The 23667-nt window shown below is 41.8% G+C and overlaps 1 protein-coding gene across 2 annotated transcripts; it reads left to right on the top strand.

Moving 5' to 3' along the window:
• The first annotated feature begins 671 nt into the window (after window positions 1-671).
• Window positions 672-21345, top strand: LOC127001804 (transmembrane protein 18-like). Of its 2 annotated transcripts, XM_050867009.1 has the most exons (4): window positions 672-839; window positions 14018-14284; window positions 17003-17187; window positions 19590-21345. In XM_050867009.1, exons 1-3 carry the CDS (start codon window positions 765-767, stop codon window positions 17141-17143), a joined length of 483 nt encoding a protein of 160 aa, XP_050722966.1. In that variant the 5' UTR covers window positions 672-764; the 3' UTR covers window positions 17144-17187; window positions 19590-21345. The 2 variants fall into 2 exon arrangements, with proteins under 2 accessions (XP_050722966.1, XP_050722965.1); XM_050867008.1 differs by having other exon boundaries at window positions 17003-21345.
• Window positions 21346-23667: the final 2322 nt, after the last annotated feature.

A 23667-nucleotide genomic window follows, 5' to 3' on the forward strand; every position in this document is an offset into this window, starting at 1 on the left:
CGCTCTATAGGATGGGCAATGCGAACACCTCGTAGGATGGGCAGGGCAACACGTGCCCCACCCCCTCAAATCCGCTTTCTATAGGATGGGCAATGCGAACACCTCGTAGGATATGGGCAGGGCAACACGTGCCCCGCCCCCTCAAATCTTTCAGTGATACTTCTCCTTTGTTGTTTTACTTGCAACAATAAACTATCAATCAATCAATCGTATAACGCTCGAGTGCCATAACATATCAGAGCCGATCGTTCAGTAGTACTCATCATTTTATTTTGTTATAAACATGTGCATGAGTTACACAATCACTGCTAAGTCCAATATGGAGCCCATCATATAATTGTCCATATATTTGTCCCCTATACCATTGTATCTTTTTAGTTTCCTGGTGCTACTTCCACATGTATCCTTAGTTGTATAATCACACTCTGTACTGCCTGGGGGTTGGGATGGCATGCTCCTCCCTTCTCCTTTGTTGTTTACTTGCAACAATAAACTATCAATCAATCAATCAATCAATCATATATTTTGTATAAGAGGTGGTACGTGATTTCTTGGGTGAATGACACACATACACACACACACATACACACATGATATTAATTAAGAGAGCTAGTACGGTAGACAACTAGACATGATAAAAGAAAGTTTGAAAAGCGGCGATCGCCCAGCCCAAGGCCAAGAGTGGCTGTCAACAAAACACACCACGTCAATGGGGGAGGAGCAGCACTATTCCTAGCCGCCGCCACTCACTGCACGGGTACACAATGGAAGCACACCACCTCGGGCAAGATTTCATAAAGACAGACCAAATCACTGATCTCTGGTCATTCCTACAGACGGTGAGTTCCAGACAAACGTTTGTATGACAGTTTGAGTGTGTTGAGTGTGAGGCTGTTGGGCGGGACTGTAGTCGGGAAATTATACAGTTACCGGCGTGTGTCTCCACCCCCTGATGTCCCGGGTGTGTGCTGGGGCATACGGTCATTTCGCCCACAAGACTTTTCGCCCACATGTAAGAGTCAGTTCGCCCACATGTAAGGGTCAATTCGCCAACATGTAATAGTCAGTTCGCCCACATGTAAGGGTCAATTCGCCTGCACGTTCTATGCCACGTCCACATTGTTGGGGTAGTCATATACTATGTAAGTGGTGTGTAGTTCGAGAGGCCACCACCAATTTACGATAACTGAATATATGGTAATTTTAGGGGTGAGTATTCTAGTTGGAAGAGTGTAGCAAGTGGAGTTCCACAGGGCAGTGTGCAGGGACCAGTCCTTTTCGTCCTGTTCATCAACGACTTGCCTACGAACATCAAGTCAAGTATTTTCTTATTTGCTGATGACACCAAGGTTTTTAGAAGGATTGACTCACAGCAGGACCAGTCAGCACTGCAAGAGGACCTCGGAAATCTTTTGATGTGGTCTGAGGAAAATCTGCTTCCATTTCATCCTGACAAGTGTAGTCACCTCAAGATACACAGCAGTCACCGAGCACCAGAGGAGACAGTATACTACATTCTTGAAGAGGGATCAGATAGAACAGAAATAAGAAGGTTACAAGAGAGAAAGATCTGTGAATTTTGACTGATGGGCTTTTGACATTCGAAGCACACATATTTGAAAAAGTTAATAAGGCCAACCAAATAATGGGTATGATACGTTGTACATTTACTACTCTTGATGTACATACATTTAGATGTCTCTTCAAGACCATGGTAAGACCTCATCTTGAGTATGTTCAGTCAGTATGGTCCCCCTACCAGAAGAAGGATATAAGGATTGTGGAAAATGTCCTGAGAAGAGCATCCAAGAGGATTCAAGAACCTCACATATCCAGAACGACTGAAACAATTGGAGATACCAACAATGGCTTACAGAAGGCTAAGGGGAGACATGATTGAGGTATATAAAATCCTCAAAGGTAAATAGGATGAGGATGTGAACATCCATCTTGAGAGACATACAGGGCTCACACGTGGACACAAATTGAAGCTATGGAAAATGAGGTCTAGGACGCAAAAGAGGCAGATGTTCTTCAATTCAAGAGTCGTTGATGCCTGGAATAGCCTTCCCAAGGATGTAGTAGAGGCGGTGAGCGTGATATCATTTGAGAAACGTTTAGATAAGTTTTGGTCAAACCAACAAATTAAATATAATTTTGAAGAAAAATTGGTAACCACCCCGGCACACCACCTGAGTATCAGCTCTGACAGCGACAATGATCTGGACATAGAGGCCTAGCTTTGGCCTGCGTCCAGTAACACCATAAGGTTCCGTAAGGTAAGGTTACGATAACTGAAGGAATAGTTCAGGGGATAATTAACCCATAAACTGCACAATTAAGATTTGGGAATAGCTCCTGGGTGCGCAATAAATGGCAAAACAATAACCTGGTGGAAAACAATTTTTAGTATTACAACACCCAAGGGAGACATGTTGAGCACCAAATAGTGCAAAAAAAATAATAATAATTCTCTTAATGTGGCAATAATGGCGGGATAAAGGTTGCAGATATGAGGCGACCTTGGGAGCGCTGGTAGTGACGGGGTAGATAGGACGGTGGCAGAGGGAAGATGACACACGGCACAGTCACGTCTGAACATTCTCTTGCCACTAATCATTCATTCCAGTTACAACAAACAAAATATATCACAGGAAACACCACTTTGTCAATTTCGATAATCAACCTCTTGCGCATCATTATCAAGAGGCCAGTCATTTATCACACCAGCAATATTCTTGTCTAAGTTATGAATGTCTGGCACAAAATCTGATCCATCAGACCAGACGAATAGAGTACGCATTGTCTCGCGTCTCTGAGGCTCCTGTTCTCCCACTGCCTCCACCTCCTCTCCCACACCACCTGACACCCCTCCCTCACTCAGTTCATTAGCTGAGTCTTCTCTTATACCCCCACTGTCGTTTCCCTCATCTTTCTGCCACTCTGAATCATCAGACAGTGATGATGGTGTCTGTCAGGGAGGACGCCTGCCAATCCCGGCTCGCGCCACCAAGCAGCCGCCGAGCCAAAAGTATTCAAAAAACTAACCCAAATCACCTGACACATATCAACCCGGACCACCACCTATCAATCAAGGATCAGAAAATGAGCTGGCAGCATGAGCCAGAGCATGATGCAGATGAGCTACAATACTAAACTAACCAGCGGCTTGGCCTGGCCGACGCATCCACCGCCAGGAATGACCGAATGAAGCCTTGGACACCATCAGGAAGGGAAGAAGAAAGACACCCGCTAACAGGCAGCAAAAAAAAAAAAGTGAGTGACTAGGCTAGCTAGTAACTTTCCGCACTGTTGGAGAGGCAGCGTGTCTGTGACCTTGAGCGTCAGAAGCATGCTCACGGTTGCCACGCTTCCTCAGACCAGCTGAATCTGATGGTTGAATGTAATCTGAATCACTTTCTCTTTCAAATTTGTCTACTACAATCTTTCTCTTTACCAATACTTTCTTTTTACCCCCTCCTATGCCTCCCCCTCGGTCACGATCGCAGGAGCTATATGAGACTGGTTGGCATCAGTAGATGACATAATTCTACTCTCCATGGCTGCTAAAGAGCAACTAATATGATGATGGTGACTACATGGTGCGAAAGAGGGATGATGTTGCCACACGAGGTTCATTGGAATATACTTTGGCAACGCGGGAAATCTAAATATTCACCTTGGAACATGTGTCATCTTAAGATGTCTGGCGCAGTCTAACTCATAGCATCTTGAGATGTCTGGTGCAGTTTACGGGTTAACGAAACCTTGGCCACCTCTGGCAAAGTTAAGGTAAAATTCTAGTGTTTGCCCATACTTTCCCCTCACCCCCAAAACAAGCTTGGGGACCTGTGGGAATGCGGGGTTTCGGATGGGGAACACTAAATCCGTCACAATTGCGTATTTTTTAGTGGGGGGGGGGGGGGTAAAAATTCCCTAGATCTAGCGAAATTCCCTACATTTAGGGATTTTTCCTCCCACCGCCACTATAATGAGTGTTTGCGACGAGTTTAGTGTCCCCCATACGGAAACCATGCATTCTCACTGGATCCCCAAGCTTGTTTTGGGAGAGAAGTGTAGTAAACCCACCAAACGATGCTCACCTCACCGTCTGGTGTGGCGCCGGAGGCTATTTGCGCCCACATAAACCGCCTACACCACACTGATGTCCTCTCTCTAGCACTGGTGTCAGTAGGTTGTCACCTCATCGCAAGGCTTCTGTCCTGCTAGTAGAGTCCGTGGCACTAAACAAAGTGTATCTTCATTGTTTATCACTGACACAAGCAGAACCTCCGGCTAGCCGTGATCCGTCCAGCGCCACGCCTTAACCCTCTTGCATACCGTAAGTTTCCAATAAGTTTCTGTTCCACTCACCATGAATTTCTCAGGCCCAATCAGCCTTTTTTTTGCTGCTGCGATACTCTACATTTCCGGACGCATTTTATCCTCACAGATATGTCGTACCCCAATAAATTTGGTATCAGTGGCTTCATAAAGACTTGTACTAGAACATGCGCAAATAAGAATAGAGGAAAATAAACAATACAAACTTGTTTCAAGTCTCCGTATAGAGTACTGGAGACAATAAATCCTAAGTACCAACTCTTCCCCACTCGCTAGCTTGAAATTTTGTGGGCCAACTTTTTAGCCAAATATATGTTTCAAAGCGGAATTTAGTGAAGATTCTTATGGTATCCTCAAAATCCTCATACGCCTATTAGTTCCCGAGTTACACCAAGAAAACTGTATTTTTTTCCTCTCCCGTCAGAGTAGAGTAACTACTAAAAATCACTCCACGCTCATCTTCGCTCCTCAGAAAGGTTGCCAAGTGTTACCATTAAGAAACTTATCCTAACAAATGATGCTCCCAAATTTGATGCACTTTCACCGAAAACTTAATTTTTAATAAATTTTTAAAACTTTTAAGACGTGTTTCGCGTCATCGTGCGCCAGGACCTTTTTACCCTTGATGACGCGAAACGCGTCATCGTGCGCGAGAGGGTTAAACAGTACTGCGGGTTTTAGAGCAAGTGCAGGCTCTCGAACCTCCTGCCCGAGCTGTTCGAACACGTGAATCATGACTGACCGCATTTTGAATCTGCTTCACGGGTTCGTGTTCTCAGTATACAAGTGATTGTGGATATTGACTCCGCGCCTCCAGAATACGATAATACGCCTCCATATATCACAGTTAAAAAACAAAATACATGTCCCTCAACCATAATATGAAGGAAGCGCCAGTAGGGGATCCAGATCCAGCCCCTTCCCCCGATGTTCTTGGGGAACCTGCGGGAAGTCGGGGTATTTGGGTGGGGGAGCATATTTAAACTGTTCCAGCCGAACTTTACGACCTGCTAACAGGGGGCTTTGCCCCCCTTGACCCCCCTGCGCCCCATAACTCAAAAACTATGCATTTGCGACGCATTTAATTTTTACCACCGCATTTCCCGAAGTCTCAGTGGCCCTCTTGCCAATTTTGGTTGCGAGGGGTGAGTATGGGCAAACACTAGAATAATACCAAAGGTAATACTTATATAATTCATGGATTTCTTTTTGGTCCCTGAATGCAGTGCAATAACATGTGACTTCCGGAAAGGAGAAAGAATCCAATTCAGGGATTATTTATTGTTGAAAATAGGGGATAATAATACTCGAAAGCGTTGCCTCCTCTGGCGGCGGCCGCGGCGACGGTCAAATTTCTCTACGCACGCTTTTCCCTGCAATAAATCGATCTTATTCCTAATACTTCTACTGTTTGTATAGTACACATTCTGACCTACCCCCTGCTTTACCCTGCAGCTGCTATCATTATTATTACATTTTATGTTCCCACTAGGTATTGCCATCTTAGGGCCCCTCTCTGTTTATGTCCAATCAGTCGGAGGTCAGCGTCAATGATGAGTACTATGTTATGGTCACTAACTCCTGGAACAACCTGAGTGTTTGTTGTGTTAAGAATGTTGTTGGTGAGAAAAAGGTGTCAAGTGTGTGTGCTGTGGTCAAAGGGCCACCGTGGCCAGCGGGGCGTGTTACAGTATGTGTTCATGTTGGCTTGGGTACTGGTTGTGAGTGAAAATGTATATATGATGTCAATGAATGTGTCGTGTAGTTGGCGTCTGTTTGTGTGGGGAATAATGGGGTTTGGGGTGTCAGCATCGGGAGGGTCAAATGGGGATATTGCAGTTCAGTCAATGTCAGGGAGGTCGAAATCACCTGTGATCCAGATGTGTTTGTCTGCCTGTATGCGTGAAAGAGAAATTTGAAGATTGTGTAAATAGTCTGTATTAGTAGAAGGCAGTCTGTAGAAAGCAGCAAGAAGAAGAGATTTACAGTTGAAGGTGATTTCCCAGTCTGTGTCAAGGTCACAGGCCTCTGCTTAACACAGAGACCTGGCCTGGTGGCTATGATAACACCGCCACCTTTGCCGAGGTCTGTCGGTCGGTTCTTATGAAAAACTGTCATACTAAAGGGGGGAGGGAAAAGCTCACTACTGTCAACTAGGGTTTGTTTCCCGGGATCCCGGGATCGGTTTAATAATCCGGGATATTATGAAAAATCATGAAATTAAGTATAAAAAAAAAAAAAAAAAAAAGACAAATTTGACTGCAGGATAGTTGTGAACTTGTGAACTTGTGCTTCTATTTATATGTATATACAGGGTTATAGGTTAAAGCCCTAAAATCTGAAATGAGGAAACCAGTTTAGTTTTTATGAAGGAGGAATGCAAATATTTCCTTAATTAATTTTGCTAAATTTTGTCAGTTATTATTCTCATTTATGGAAAACTTCTGTATACATTTTTTCCTTCATTTATTTGACCGGAAGAGTTGGATTTTTTTTTTTTCGCCTGAAATAAATTATGAAAACAAGAAACCAGTTTAGCTTATGTGAAGGAAAAATGTAAATACTTTCAAGACCGGAAGGGCTTTTTTTCTTTTTTTTCTTTAGGGATTGAATAGCTAATCAGGGTTATAGGTTAAAGCCCTAAAATCTGAAATCAGGAAACCAGTTTAGTTTATATGAAGGAGGAATGCAAATATTTCATCAATTCATTTTGTTAAATTATGTCAATTATTATTTTCATGTATGGAAAATTTCAGTATACATTTTCTTTTCCTTATATATCTGACAATTTTTTTGTCATTTACATTTAATCATTACTGTTTAGATTGAAAACATATTGTGTGTTGAATTTGTGTTTAAATTTTTTTTTGAAATCCATAGATGCTATATGAATGCAGAATATAATTTTCCTTTTGATTAATTCATTTAATTTAATTTTATGTCATTAATTATTGTTTTATTTTATGGAAAATTGTTGTTATTTATGATCTTATTATCAAAATTGATTGCTTATTAATCATTTTAGTTTACAGAGTATTGCTGTACATTTATGTTTTATTTTTTATTCATTCATTTGATTAAACTTACTGTCATTTATTGCTTTCATTTTATGGAAATTTGCTTGTGTTAAATAAGATCTTATTCTATGAGATACTTCTTAATCATTTAGTTCATATTATAAATAAAGAATGCATACGTTTAATTTTCTTCATTTATTTTCATTAAATTTTCTGTCATAAACAAATGTTTTTTCATATACTAGCTCTTATTCTTATTCCTGAAACAAAGAATTAAATATTAAGTGGAATTAATAAGAGGTCAATCTAGTAAAATTTTTTTGCATATCTATAATGTTAAGCACATCAAAATCTGGCGATGAAACTAGGTATAATGTGCAATTTAGACAATCAATCCCTACTGTCAACGGAGGGGTCAACCAAGTCTCAGTCATCATTATTGTCAGGATTGTGTGGTAATTAAGTGGTGCAATTGGGCTACTATTTTATTTTTTATGCTACGAAAGTTTATTGTTAGTAACACTGGGCAACAAAATTCAACTTTTTTCTTGTTACAGACACGTGAAATACTGATTCCTACTAAACTGATGATGCTGATTTTATATCTGGTATCTAAATTTATCTCACGTCCAGATTTTCTGTAACCGAAAAACACTATTTCTCATTTGTTTTCTCGTCCGCTTATATTACGAAAGCAGTCTAGGCTACTTTTCCGTGCGAAGCTTTATTTAGGCATAATTATATGAATAGTTATGTTAACTTGGGTGTCTTTCCTAGCTTTGTTAGAGTCAATGAACAGCCTCCATTCTGGATCATAACGAAAGCCAATCTCTTGCATCATACCATTGACATCATGGCAGAAATGAATGTTGTCTTCCTGTGAGTAAAACGTTGAAAACTGCAGATGGCGATGGCGAAAATTGGAAATTTTGGTGTTTGGCTGGAGAATATTCTATTCCTGAAATCTGGAACCAAGCAACTTTGCTTTTTCTTTTGGTAATTCCAAATCATGCACTAAGTCATTTGGCTCCTCTTGACTTAGCAGATATGAGGAACTATCTGCATCTGGAACATATATGTCATCTTTCTCTGTTTCCATATCACTTATAGAGTCTTCAGAAGAACTGCTGTCTGTTACCGTTGCTGGTGGAACTGGTGGTGGATTTGCTTCATCATGTGGGACTGGTATCATTGCTGATTCACAGTTTGGGTACATGATCTTTGATTTATTTTTCTTTGAGAAACTAGCAATCTTTGTCAAGCAAAAATAACAATCATTGATGTGATTTATTGGCTCACGCCAAACCATGGGGACTGAGAACGGCATAGCTTTTCTTTTGCCATCCAACCAAGCTATTAACATTGTATTGCATGGTGCACAACAAATATGTGGTGCCCAGTCCTTGTCTTGGTCTCCTAACTTACAGTCAAAATAATACTTATAGGCAATCTTAATCTTTGTTGTTATGTTTCTCTGTTGTTGCTTAGGTGTATATCGTCCACAGACATAGCAGAAGTTGTCTGGGTGATTTATACAGGCACGTCTACTTGATGCCATTTGAATTACCATACACTATCTGAAAGAAAGAAAAAAGCGTTTGGCTGTGGAAAATAAGAAAGAAATAATTCCAGTTGATTACTTGCTTAACAACAGAGAGCTTCTACGTATACACCTCATACTTGACTGTCAGGTAGCGACTAGCGACTACTGAAAGTCGTTATGATCATTGGTATGTTAGTACGAGCTCGACTCAATGTTGCCAACTAGAGATAAATTTTATATATGAAAATCATTACATGTGGATGATGATGAGGAGGATACTAAAGGTGGGATGTTAGTTTAAGTTAGGTTTTGAAGAGCATGAGCTGAAGGTCAATTTACTAAGTGACTACACAAAATCTAGACATGGTAAAACAAATTGAAATTTAGATTTGAATTCAGCACACCAAAATTAGCAAGAAACAACTATTTGCTCCTCTGTAACAAAATCTTTGTTGCCTAGTGTAATTGGAGGGAAGTGTGGTTATGACGTGGTGGAGGTGGAAGTGAAGGGAGAGGTAAGGATGGTGAAGATAAAGAAGAAACGGGAGGGGGTGAAGAAGTAGAGGAGGGAGGTGATGAACAAAGGGAAGAAAAGGAAATAGGGACTGGGGAAAGTGAAAGGGTAGGATCGGGGGAGAGTGATTGGGCAGACCTGGTTGTGTTAGTAGCTGTGGTGAGAGGTGAGTGATGGGTCGAGTCTGGGGTATGGAGGGAACGCACCTGTCTGTGGGTGTTGATGGGACTAGGTGTGAAAAATGGAGCTGGGTTATGAGTAGTGAGAGGTGTTGAATGTTTGGGGTTCAAGAGAGGAAGGTGTTGTGTGCCAGGGTTGGCCATAGTGCCTGTGTCACCACATAAAAGCAGCAAGAGAAGGATGATGTGTCATTTGTGTACCTTTGTATTGTAACGTCTTTTTTTTTCAAGGCAACGCTACATTCCTCCTGACGGCCACTGATTAGATGGTAAAGTGGTAGCGGGGTAGTCGTCTGGCTATTTCTGAGTGGTTGTCAATAATGTTGAGACAAGCCTCAGGACAAGTGAACACTCGTTCTGGGTTGTGATGGTTATCTTTAGTGCGGTAATGATGGAAGGTGGGTGGATTCCCGTGTGAACCACTCTGAGACAATGTTTAGTTAAGGGGGAAGTGGTGATAGTTCACTAATGTGCGTGTGTGGGTGTGTGTTCAGTAATGCCCAAATGGCAGGTTGACAGGCTTGAAATTATAACACTTACAGTAACTTAATAACTTTTCTTGTGTATGATTATAGTTACAGCCCCTAGGCGGTTAGTGGAGTGACAATTTTAAATGAATACATGCATAACTGAATATTATTGAACCTAACTAACTCTATCAGGGAGACTGGGGAACATTTGAATGCTTATCTGTGTTGAAGACCCTTGAAGTGCTGACTGGTGCAGGATGGAGGAGGGCACTGGGGCGATTGAGGCGCCGGCGAGGGGTAGACTGCCAGGGCCGGTAACTGTAGCAGCGTTGTTGACGAGGCATGGTTGTGTTGTTTAAGATCTGAGGCGTGGTTGAAGAGGCTGTGGTTGTGTTGTTTAAGATCTGAGGCGTGGTTGAAGAGGCTGTGGTTGTGTTGTTTACGAGCTGAGGCGTGGTTGAAGAAGCCGTGGAGGTGGTTATGACGGCAAGGCTGGTTAAGGCGTTGTTGAAGAGGCTGCTTCTGCCGGCCTTTGTTTCGCCTTGCCTTGCTGTGCTCTGCTGTGCCTTGCCTCGCCTCTGCCGTGCTTGTGGTGGTGTTCACAGGGCTGTGATGGACGGTCACGCCAACTTCTCAACGTGCGTCCTCACCGCTCGTTGGTCTCGCTCTCTGCCTCTCACTGTCTGCCTGTATCTCAGGGTTTCTGTCTCCTCCCTGGCTGCCCTCCTTGCTTCCTGCTGCTCGTCTCCTGACTCTCCCGTGCTTCTCCCTGCCTTGCCTTCTCACCTTTGCTCCTCGCTAAGCTCCTCCCCCTTCTTCACGTGACTCCCTCTCTGCATTACAACTAGATAATCTATCGCTAGCTAACTAATAATCATTCTAGGGTTCGAGATTGGAGATGAGGGATTTCAGAACCGTCTTTCATCCATTCACGCCAATCACTACTTATCACACACACTCGTTCACCCGTCCACACATCGCTCGTTTGTTGTAATATATAATCATTCACTCACTTGCATTCCATACTCGTTCACTCATTACACATTTGGACCGTTACAGTATCATTGTTGGTGTGCTGTTTGAAACATTGAACCACGGTGTGCAAAAACAATTGTGTATGAGTGCTTGTTTGTGACTGATGTGGGTTTGTTGTGTGTATCCTTGAATGTGTTAATGAGTGTAGTATAAGTGCTATGTGTATAAATGTGGTGATCAGGAAGGCACTGTGTATGGTGGAATAACATTTTTCGTGTCTTACCTTCCGTGAGTGTGTACGATGTTGTGTTGTCGGCAGTTTAGTAGTGTCATTGTGCTGGTTCGTGGACTGGAACAGCCTAGTTCGGCACTTAAGAGTAGTGGCCATTACCAATTAAAAGGTTAAAATAATAAAAGGTAAAAACTATATTAAAACTATTAAAAACCTGAAAACAAATTAAAACAGTATTTATGTAAATAAAAAAAGTGTTATGTATATATAAGTGAAAACACATAATCATGGAGTATTGGTGGCATAACTTTGTGTCAAATTGGCAGTTACCCTGGGAGACTAAATAGAGGTCTATTACCTTAACAGTCCATGAACATCAACACCATCTGAATGGCCATGTGGCACGATACCCGGCAGTTGACCCTGCTCACTGGGTTGTAGTTGTGAGACACAATCCTAAGTAAAGGAGACCAAGGGGGCACCCACAAAGCTTGTGGCTGGGTCAAGTTGATGGGTCCTGCTGATAGGTGCTCAGTAAGGGAGAGGTACCTGCAGGGAGTCTTACTTGGAGGAACATCCTGGGGAAGGCATTCTGGGATGGGTGAAATGATGCACCCTCAGACATATTACTCTATTGATTGATTGATCCTCCCCTTTTTTTCCACTCCTCTTACATTACTGTCACTGTCTCTTTTATTTTTCATATCTGTGTCTGGTATTTTAGGGGACCCTGTTTGGTATATTTTTTTTTATTTTCCCTTGATGCCCTTTCATTGACCACAGTAATAATAATAATAATAATAATAATAATAATAATAATAATAATAATAATATCAGTAATAATATTCCTCCAGTTTTTTTTTTTAACGTAAAGGAAACGGTTCAAGGGTAAAAAAGGAAACAATAATGAAAAAAAGCCCACCACTCACTGCTCCTATTGAAAAGAGTTTAGAGGAGTGGCTGAAAGAGAGGTCAATTTCGGGAGGAGAGGTGTCCTGATCCTCTCCTCTTGAAAGAGTTCATGTTGTAGGCAGGAGGATATACAGATGAAGGAAGATTGTTCCAGAGTTTACCAATGTGAGGGATGAAAGAGTGAAGATGCTGGTTAACTTGTGTGTAAGGGATTTGAACTGTAAAGGGATGAGCTTGAGTAGAAATTAGTGTGCAGTGAGGCTGCGGGAGTGGAGGAGGCATGCAGTTAGCAAGTTCAGAAGAGCAGTCAGTGTGAAAATATCGATAGAAGATAGAAAGAGAGGTAACATGGCGGTGAAATTTAAGAGGTAGAAGAGTACAGGTAACTCGATGTATGCGAGTTTGGTTTACGCGTTTTTAAATAACGCAGGGTCCAAAATCCAAGTAAATGTTTAATTTACACGTTTTTTCCACTTATACGCGATATTTTATGGAGTGGCCACCATGTCTCACGCAACTGGACTCACACGGCGCCGCGGCCACACAGCTGAGTTCATTTCTTCCCGCGCGCCACCTGAACAACAATACATTACCCACGCTGCCACGCTACTCAACAATAGGGGTGGGCAGGTACCGGTACCAGTACTGGTACTAACGGTACCAGCTATATGGTACGGTACCGGTACCAATACTAGCCAGTCGCTCATGGTGTCCCTCATTTCTTCCTCAGACGAGTGAGGTTGAAACTGAGTGCCTGAGTGGATATCTCGGTGATATGGATATTCTCTCTCTCTCTCTCTCTCCACTGAATGAAGTGAATATTTATTTTTCGACAGAAACCTACCTCTTGTTTGATTTACATTGTTTTTGATTTACGCGACCTCTTCAAGGACGCAATACTCGCGTAAATCGAGAGTTACCTGTATCAGTAGGAGGAGGGGAGTTGATGAGACGAAGAACCTTAGACTCTACTCTGTCCAAGAGAACTGAGTGTGTGGAGCCCCCCCACACATGAGATGCATACTCCATACGAGGGCGGACAAGGCCCCTGTATAGGGATAGTAACTGTGCGGGGGAAAATAACTGGTGGAAACGATACAGAACGCCCAACCTTGAGGAAGCTGATTTAGTGAGAGAAGAGATGTGAAGTTTCCAGTTAAGATTTTGAATTAAGGATAGACCGAGGATGTTTAGTGTTGAAGAAGGTGACAGCTGAGTGTTGTCGAAGAATAGGGGATAGGTGTTTGGAAGATTGTATCGAGTTGATAGATGGAGAAATTGAGTTTTTGAGGCATTGAAGAACACCAGGTTCCTTGTGCCCCAGCTGGAAATAATAGCAAGGTCAGAGGTTAAGGGTTCTGCAGCCTCCTGTCTAAAGTCTTGCAATTCCTGTTGAGAGGGTCTTCTGTTGAAAGAAGTTGAATAATGCAAAGTAGAGTTGTCGGCGTATGAGTGGATAGGACAGTTTGTTGTGGAAAGAAGATCATTGATGAATATCAGAAAGAGAGTGGGAGACAGGACAGAGCCCTGCGGGACACCACTGTTGATAGGTTTAGGGGAAAAACAGTGACCGTCTACCACAGCAGAGACAAAATGACTGGTAAGGAAACTGGAGGTAAAAGAACAGGCAAGGGGCCATAAGTTGTAACTCAAGAACTACCTGTAAATGCATCATACCCCATGAAATCTGGCAATTTTTTTATCTTGCATCTAGTCACTATTCATTAGGACTTCAGCATTGATTTTTTTGCTGCCTGAAACCTATTTACTTGAAACCTTGACTTTCAGTACAATTTTAATTTTTTCCTTACACCCCCGTGTCCCTCATCAGATTGACTGGAGTGAAGGCTGGCTGGTTGGTCTTGTGCTGTTCCATGTCCTCCTCACCACCGTCACCGTGATGACCCGCAACCACCACACCACCCAGGCCATCCTCTTCTTCCTGCTGCTGCTCAGCGTGCGCTCCTCAGAGACAATCAACCAATATGCTGCAAAGAACTGGCAGTCCTTCAGCCGACAGCAGTATTTTGACTCCCAGGGCCTTTTCATAAGTGTAGTGTTCTCCATGCCTGTCCTCTTCAACTGCATGATGATGGTGGTAAGTGCTGTGCTTCATTGCTTTTTTTTTTATGTGCTGCCTGTTGCATCAGTTGGCCTTCTTGAGGCGCCATATGGATGGCCCCAGCCCGTTAGTCTCGCAGGCTAATTTTATTTATAGTGATTGCCATGATGTATAACTCTACCGCAGCCCATGCTGTCCCTCAGTGCTCCCCTTGAAAGAAGTTGCTGAAGTTAAGGTTGATTGAAGATCCGGGCAGCATGTGTGTAATCTTCTGCCACTCAACAATGACTTGAAAAATCAGCGTGTTTCGGTGGGACTCAAACCTAGTCCACGCTAGGTTCTCAGGCTTGCCACTTTAACCACTTGGCCACCACTTCCCCACAGGGAGAAAGGGTATAGACAACATATTGGCACCTTCTTCGACAAATGGCCTGTCATTTTTCCTACTTTGGGAAATTGACAAAAACTCTTATTTTCTCATTTGGGTGGTGATATAAGAAGAAATGTTAAGGATCGAGGAGGCTCATTTTTTCCTGAGTGTTACATGCATTATAGGAATTATGCAGATAACTTTCAATATAGAATTACAGTCATCCCCCGCCGTTCGCGGGTATTTCGTTCCCGGACTTTGGCGCGATGCGCGAAACCGCGAACGGCGGGACTATAACCCTATGGGAAAATATGCATTTGGGGAAGTCACCTCTGACACGTCATATAAAACATGTTTTTTTCGTTCTTTTTAATGACTGAAATGAGACAAGACCTTGTTAGACAACAATATGTAATCAACAATTTGCGGTAAGTAGCCCAATCTGGCAACACTGCAGTGTGGCGGCGCGTGAATTTTTTTTTTTTAGGATAATGTTGCTATGAGAAAATCTCGACCAATAGCAGTCGTCCCTGAGTGAGCTGCTGGCCAATAGGAAAGCATGACGTCACAGTCTAACCGTGACGTCACTCAGGAGAAACCTAAGGTCCGTTGCCCGCCTCCTCCTCTCTCCTTCCCCTCCTCTCTCTCCTCCCTCCTCCTCCTCTGCCTTCCTCCCTCCTCTCCCTTCCCCCTCCTCTCTGCCGCCCGCCCTCCTCTCTGCCTTCCTCTTTAGCATCAATGCATACGCGTATACGAGAAACTGGTGCCGCGTATAAGCGGGTGGGGGGTCACAATTATTTGGCATGAACACGCTAAACGCGATGGGTGAGACCATGACGGCGGGGGTGACTGTATATAAAAAAATAAAATTTTAAAAGATAATACAGGTAGGTGCAAGATGGCGCCACTATAAACACTCGCCTGCGCCAAAACGGGCTGGGCCGACCATCAGGCCCCACCTGGAAGAAGCCTTGGGCCATCCATCAGGCCCCACCAGGAAGATGCCTACCGGCGCAACAGGCAGCGACGTAAAAAAAAAAAAAAAAAAAAAAAAAAAGTCCTATAGTTACGACAGCGTTCAGGACCGACAGGCTATCCATAAGTTGAATTGGTTGTTAGTTGGAATTTACATTAAAAATCAAATCAAATTCTATTCATATGTCCCGCTGAGGATAGAGCATCATTCCCGCACCTCCTTCCCTCCCCCTCTAGCCCGCCTCTGTCCTCATGAGCTTACGTCATCCCAGCCTCTCGTTTTGATGACCCATTAGCCATGCAATGTTGTGCAACATTACGAAATTGAGCTATCAAGCTTTGCTAAGATGGCGGCATTAACCTTGGTCTTGGTGTAGGTCCCCACCACCAAGTCGTTGTACAGGGGGTTGTGTTGTTCAGGGGAACAATGTAAACAAAGGACACATTGTAATTATGTGAGTGGCCAGTGTCACCTCTGCAGCATCTTCTTACCTTCTGTGAATGTTTTGTTCAACCATGATTGCTATTTCCAGTAAACGTTGCCTATGGAAGCTGCTGCAGGAAGATTGAGAGGGGGCTGTTGTGGGATGACATTTTGCTAGCCAACTGGTGTCTGCTAGATCTAATGGGAAAGCTTGTATAGCTAACTTTAGGCCTATGAACTGATAGAGTAGCGACTAGTGACACGAGTATGAGTAGTCCCTACAACCTGAATTCCAAAGGTAACTGAGGGGGCCAGCTCACCTACCCTTCCCCTCTCCTGCCTTACCCCAGCCTGTCTGGGGTGGGGCCAGCATGTGAGGATGGTGGTGGGTTGGGGAGGTTGGGGGGAAGCATGGGATTGCTACGTAAACAAACTGCTGCTCTACTTGCAACGGGATGTATGAAATTTTACTAATATTATTGGCCTGGTCGTAAGTGCAAGGGGTCATAAGGTGCATAAGTTGTAACTCAAGAACTAATTGTAAATGCATTATACTCCATGAAATCTAGCATTTTTTCATCTGGCATCTAGTCATTATTCATAAGGCCTTATGCATTGTAATTGTTTTGTAAAAAGTATTGGGCATCATTATAACTGTCTTGCTAATTAATTGGAGTAGGTGCAATGGTTATCTGCTGCACTTACAAAAGTACCCTTCTGGAGTTTCCTCCTTCTGATAACATAAAGCCTTCCATAAATGATGGTCCTCTGACTGATCTAAATTTACAACATAATTTAAAAGAAAAATGTTCACTTTAAAATTGTAAAAAAAGTCAGGATGAAGTTGGAAAGGATAGGGCAGCTGTGTGGGAGCTTGCTTACTCAGAGAGTGAGTTAAGCAATGCACCCCCAGGCATATGCTTCTTGTTAGTTAGTAGTTAGTTATCTATGTTGAACAGGTTACACTTGTGTGACATGTCTTCAGATGAACTGGCTGTGGCTGAGCAGCAGCATGATGGTGACATGGAAGAAGGCAGAGCTGGAGGCCAGGATGCACCGGCAGAGTGAAAGGGAAAGGTTGACTCAGCCAACACAGTCATCAACAGAGGCCAAGAAGACCAAATGACTCATCTTCAGGATGGTTTGATGCCTTATGCCCAGGAGTCGGAGGTTAGACATTAACTACTATATGTTTATAAAGATCCCTGGGCTGACTTTTATTCCCTGCTTGCTTTGCTGGAATCTTTATATATCTTTTGATTTATAGTGAAAGCTATTGTGTCATGTAGTTTTTACGTATGTATATTGGGGGTTTAGGGCAAACAGGTACAGCAGCCACAGGAAGCTCATAGGTGTTGCAGCAGAGGAAGGAAATGAAGGGGAAAGGGAAGGCTGGTCTATAAAGTAGGTGATAAAAATTCATATTTGTTCAGATATTAAGTCAAATTTCCATTTTTTATGTATAATTATGTAACCAGACATAAGTAATCTAGCTGAGAAAAAGCATAATTATCACTGTTAAGACTGTTATTTCTGGTGCAGATTTATCATTAATTTTGGGTAATTCCAACACTGTCACTGACTGACGATTTAGTGGTCAGCAGATGACTCGCTGCACACACAGTCTTGACCTGCCTGGGCTGCTTGTCAAATGTTCCCATTTTGTATAGTCTGTATAAATCTCTTTCTGCATTGTTCCCAAGTAGATTAGTTATTCAGTGGCCAAGAATTCCAAAACAGTCACTAGAAGTCTTTAAGGCACTGCTTAGCTAATAGCATACAACATGCTTCCACATGTGTCCTAAAACATCACTGCAGGGAGGCAGGAATCCACTATCAGGGCAACACTGCTCGTGGTGTACTTTTCATATGCCCTAATTTCACTTACCAAGCTGGGTTGTACAAGAGGCTAAGCTGATATGTAGAGGATCAGGTCAAGTGATCAATAAGCTTTGTAGCTACAAGTGTCGTGGTCCTCTTGAGTGTCAGCTGTGGACGTTCTGCGTTGGGAAGTGAGGTAAGGACAGATGCCACTTGAGTCCATTACATGCACCACCAAGGATGACACTCTTCATATCTCCACACCTTTTGTGCCAATATTTCTCTCAGTTTGTACACCCACTTTAAACAATGCAAGCACAGGTATTTGCTGTTCCTCATCAGTGTACTCTTTATATATTTTTATTTTACAACAGTGTGTATTTTGTCAACAATGCTGCCACTATTACTACTAAACTACTATTACTACTACTACTACTACTACTACTACTACTACTACTACTACTACTACTACAAAAGTTTACCTTATGGTCAAAAACTAGCACACACTTATATGTCAGCAAGTCACTGGAATGTATCAGTTTCCGTCATGGATTTGATGAAAGTGTCTTTGAGCATAATATAACAATTGAACTTCATCCTCAGAATCTCTTATCAGTAATTCTCTCTCTCTCTCTCTCTCTCTCTCTCTCTCTCTCTCTCTCTCTCTCTCTCTCTCTCTCTCTCTCTCAACCCCTTATTTTATCCTCTTTTTCTCTCCAACCTTTCTTTCACTTTTCTGTCTTTTTCCTCTCCTATCTACCCTTCTTTTTCTTCTCTTTCTCTGCCCTACCCCTCTTTGTCCCTCTCATTTCCTTTTCCTCTCTTGTATCTTCCCCTCCTTCTTTCTTCCTCTTTCTCTCTTCTGTCCCTTTTTGTTCTTCTTTCTCTTTCCTCTCCTATCCATCTACTCCTTTCTCTTCTCTTTCTTATTTCTACCTCATTCTTGTTCTTCCTTCTCCTTTCTCTCGTATCTATCTACTCTGTCTCTACTTTCCCTCTTTTACCTCTCTTCATTTTTTTCCTTCTCTTTCCTCTCAACTCCTTTTTCTCTCTCCTATCCTTCTTTACCCTTCTTCGTTTTTTTATCCACTCCTGTCTATCTTCCTCACTTTCTCTCCGCTTTCTCTTTTCTACCTCTTTTTTTTCCTTTTCTTTCCTCTCTTTACTATCCACTCCTCTTCTCCACTCTTTCTCTCTTCTACCTCTCTTTGTTCATTTTCTCCTCTTTCTCATTTCTGCCTCTCTTTCTTCCTACTCTTTCCTGTCTTTTCTATCTATTCCTCTTCCTCTTTACTTTCTTCCTTCTGTTTCCTCTCTGATCTCTCAACTCTTCTGTCTCTCCTATCCTTCTTTGCCCTTCTTCCTTTTCTTTCCTAACCTGTCTACCTTCACTTCACGCTCTCCTCTTTCTCCTACTCCTAGCTTAATGTTAGTCTAAAGGTTTCATCATATGCATATAAACCTCAGCCTTCCATAGTAATATCACAGGTGTATTGAGGGGTGGTGAAAACTTGCTGGACTTTTGCATAGATATTGCCACTTTCATAAACAAGCTGCCTAGTAAGTCATTTTTCCTATTTCTCTTTTTATTCTATTATTTTTGCTATTATTCCTCCAGTGTTTACTTCTTCCTCCTTCGCCTCCTCCTTTTCTTCATGTTCCATCATCTTATTCAACTTCATTTCCCCCTCCTTGCTCCTCCTCCACATTATTGTTCTTTTTGTCAATTTCTCATTTGTCTTATGCTACAGGCAGAAATGTTGAAAGGCAGATTTTAGAACACTCACACCCTGGATGACAAAGGCAGCTTTACCTAAATGTGCAGCACAAAATGAAAAGTTGATCGTGCCAAAACATCTGGAAATCGCTGAAAGGTGACCTACGCTGTTTGTTTACGAGGGTGGTGATATCTTAACACCAATCAGACAGAGTGGCTCTTTGTGAACCCCTCAGCCTGAGCACGGCCAAATGGGTCAGGTGTGAATGAGGGGCTGTTGACCTCCAAGCATTGAAATGATATATAAAAGTAATGATTTTGTTGTGTGAGGAAAAGTAATTTGTAATTTAGGTTTAATATATTTTTTGTGTCAACTTCAAATCTTATTAAAAAATTATATCAATAATAATGAAAACAACAGCAACAACAACAATAATAATAAAGTATGTAATTTGCTGACAAATCCTAATAGTAATTACCATCCTCAATTACCTTGTCTTACTTACCATTGTTGTAATAGCAAATGTTTTAATGGTATGTAATTTAGAAGGTGAGATCAATTATGATAAGGTATTATATGATTATTTTATTAGTATTATTATATATAATTATGTAATTAGTGTTGTATATCAAACCTTAAATTCCTGCCTTTCATATCTCTCTCTCTCTCTCTCTCTCTCTCTCTCTCTCTCTCTCTCTCTCTCTCTCTCTCTCTTTATAAAGTTCTACATATATAATTTTGAATCACATTATAGATATATATATAGTTTTCAATCCCTCTATAAATATTTGTGCACATTATATTTGGTCCCTTTCAGCTTTTTTTTTTACAGCTAAGGAGACAGTTCAAGGGAAAAGAAAAAAAAAGGAAACAATAATGAAGAAAAAGCCCACTACTCACTGCTCCTAAAAAGAGTCCAGAGGAGTGGCCGAAAGATAGGTCAGTTTCGGGAGGAGAGGTGTCCTGATACCATCCTCTTCAAAGAGTTCAAGTCATAGGCAGGAGGAAATACAGATGAAGGAAGATTGTTCCAGAGTTTACCAGCATGAGGGATGAAAGAGTGAAAATGCTGGTTAACTTGTATGTAAGGGGTTTGGACAGTAAAGGGATGAGCTTGAGTAGAAAGTTGTGTGTGGCGAGGCCGCGGGAGGGGGGGGAGGCATGCAGTTAGCAAGTTCAGAAGAGAAATTAGCGTGAAAATATTGATAGAAGATAAGAGAGGCAACATGGCAGCGGAATTTAAGAGGCAGAAGACTATCAGTAAAAGGAGAGCTGATGAGACAAAGAGCCTTAGACTCCACTCTGTCCGAAAGAGCTGTGTGAGTGGAGCCCCCCCACACGTGAAATGCATACTCCATACGAGGGCGGACAAGACCCCTGTATATGGATAGCAACTGTGCAGGGGAGAAGAACTAGCGGAGATGATATCGAACGCCCAACCTCGAGGAAGCTGATTTAGTGAGAGAGGAGATATGAAGTTTCCAGTTAAGATTTTTAGTTAAGGATAGACCGAGGATGTTTAGTGTTGAAGAAGGTGATAGCTGAGTGTTTTTGAAGAATAGGGGATAGGTGTTACTTGGATTATATATAACATTACTTTTACCATGATTTTTGTGTGCTATTACTTACTATATTTGCCCTCTCCCTCACCTTGAATGTTACTGTCTGCCTTTTAATTATCCTTATAATCCTTCCTCACCTCCTCCTAGCCTCCCCTCTTCCTTGTTTCTAAATATGATATGTATGATGAAAAGTAAAGTTTGAAAATAAAATGTACACGTGTTCTTAATATCTTGTGTCCATATTCCCTTGTCCTGATGGTAACAGGGTAGGGGCAGGTCTATCTGGATGAGGAAGGCAGCATCCTCAACCCCCCCGAGCTGTCTGTCTTTCTCTTTCTCCTTCCAGTTCATGCTTCTTTCTTTGGGTAGCCTTGATATTCCTTCATTGTTACCTGCAGCATCTTCCTCCTCTTCACCTTTAATATTATTTATAACTTGACAGACTGATATATTGCTTCTCCTCTTCCTTATTCTATTTTTTTGCTGTTATTCCTCAAGTGTTTACATCTTCCTCCTCCCTTTCTTCTTGTTCCACCATCTTATTCAACTTCATTTCCCCCTCTTTCTTGCTCCTCCTCATTATTCTATTCTTTTCACTATTATTATCCAGTGTTTATTTCTTCTTCCTCCTCCTCCTCCCTCTTCTTGTTCCACCATCTTATTCAACTTCATTTCCCCTCCTCCTCATTATTCTATTTTTTTTGCTATTATTCCTCCAGTGTTTACTTCTTCCTCTTCCTCCTTTTCTTCTTGTTCCACCATCTTATTCAACTTCACTTCTGTCTCTTTCACTGACAATGTAAGAACAAATGTTTCTGTACCTGTTCCTAATGGGGTATATTCAGAGTTACCACCCAGTGGGTGTCACCACCGACTACGTCTTTGGGCCCACGAACCTTGAACTTTTTTTTCAATTATTGTAAATTATTTGTTTTCTCTGGGACTTGTAACAACTGCATCCCAATACAATAAAAAACACTATTGTTGATAAAATATGTAGTTGATCATTCTCACTGTTTTATATATTGGTAAACAAGAGAAAATAAATGACTATTGGAAGCATTTCCTCATTAAAAATCTTTCTTTTATGAAAGTCCTCCAAAATCAAGTAGAATTGAACTTTCTAAATTTTTTTATTTATATCACAATATATACTGAGTATCTGCTTTGTGTGTTTCCATCTTGCCTTTGATGAAATTTATCAAGAAACACTTTAGGGTGTCAATTAACTCGACAGAAATCATCACAACACATGAATGCTATACTCCGCCCTCAACTGAGTGCTGCTTGTTGTGTGGGGTGGACCAAGACCTTGGGTGAACGTCTGCCACTACCAGGCATAGCTGGGCGTTATCGCGATAAGTTATCGTGATACTTTATCGCTGATAACAAAATCGGGTCATCGGCCATCCGCTACCTATTTAAATATATATAGGTATCTTCGTTACTTTTGTAACCAAACTAGCGATAATCGCTACTTTTTTCCGCCTCTCAGAAAAAAAAAAACGTTGTCTCCTCCCTGCTGTGCATGCGTGGCCAGATGAAAATATTTCGGGGTATGAAATATCTTTGGCGAAGATATTTCGTACTTAGATCATCAACATTAAAACACTCGGTTATTTTTTTATGTTACTCAAAAATCAATATATCAGAGAAAAATCATTTAACTTTGCCCCAAAAATGATTATTCACTGCTTCAAATTTGATATTCGATATTCGTTTGTGAGCATTCCATGGTATTGAAGGCACCCGGTGTTGTGTTATTTGATGTCCCATTGTCAAAAGCTGGCGCTTTTGTATACACACACGTACTGGTCTCTTGTGAACTACGCATGCTCAGACCAGTAAACGAAGACCTGTACAGTCTCACAAAGCCTTTTAACACATTAAGAATTGCTGGAAGGCTGAATCAGACATACAGTACCACCATCCTCGCTGTTTCTAGAACGACACTCTGTGCATATAAATACAACTCGTACAGATCGAGTGTTGGTCTAGAAACAGCGAGGATGGTGGTAGTGGTACTGTATGTCTGATTCAGCCTTCCAGCAACTCTTAGTTATGGTTAAAAAGCTTTGTGAGACTGTATACACAGGTCTACGCTTGCTGGTCTGAGCATACGCAGTTCACGAGAGACTAGTGTTCTGGCGCTTTTGACGATGGGGACGCCAAATAACACAACACCGGTTCAGGCGTTTCTAGTACAGGTAACTCTCGATTTACGCGAGTATTGCGTTCTTGGAGAGGTCGCGTAAATCAAAAACAATGTAAATCAAACAAGAGGTAGGTTTCTGTCAAAAAATAAAAACCGTATTTTTCAGCCTATAGCGCGCACCTTTTTCAAATAAAAAATGCCTGAAAGTTTAGCCCTGCGCGTTATACGCTGAATGTACAAATTTTTAATGATTTTTTTCTTCTTTGGGGTGTTTTTAAGGGTCTTTTTTGTCTTATCCAATAACAACGGCAAACTTTCCTTTATCATTGTATATAATCCTTCATAGTCCATAGCTGTCTCATAATATGTTACCATAGAATACAGGGTGATCTAA

The sequence above is a fragment of the Eriocheir sinensis genome, chromosome 21, assembly GCF_024679095.1.
Source record: "Eriocheir sinensis breed Jianghai 21 chromosome 21, ASM2467909v1, whole genome shotgun sequence".
NCBI lineage: Eukaryota > Metazoa > Arthropoda > Malacostraca > Decapoda > Varunidae > Eriocheir > Eriocheir sinensis.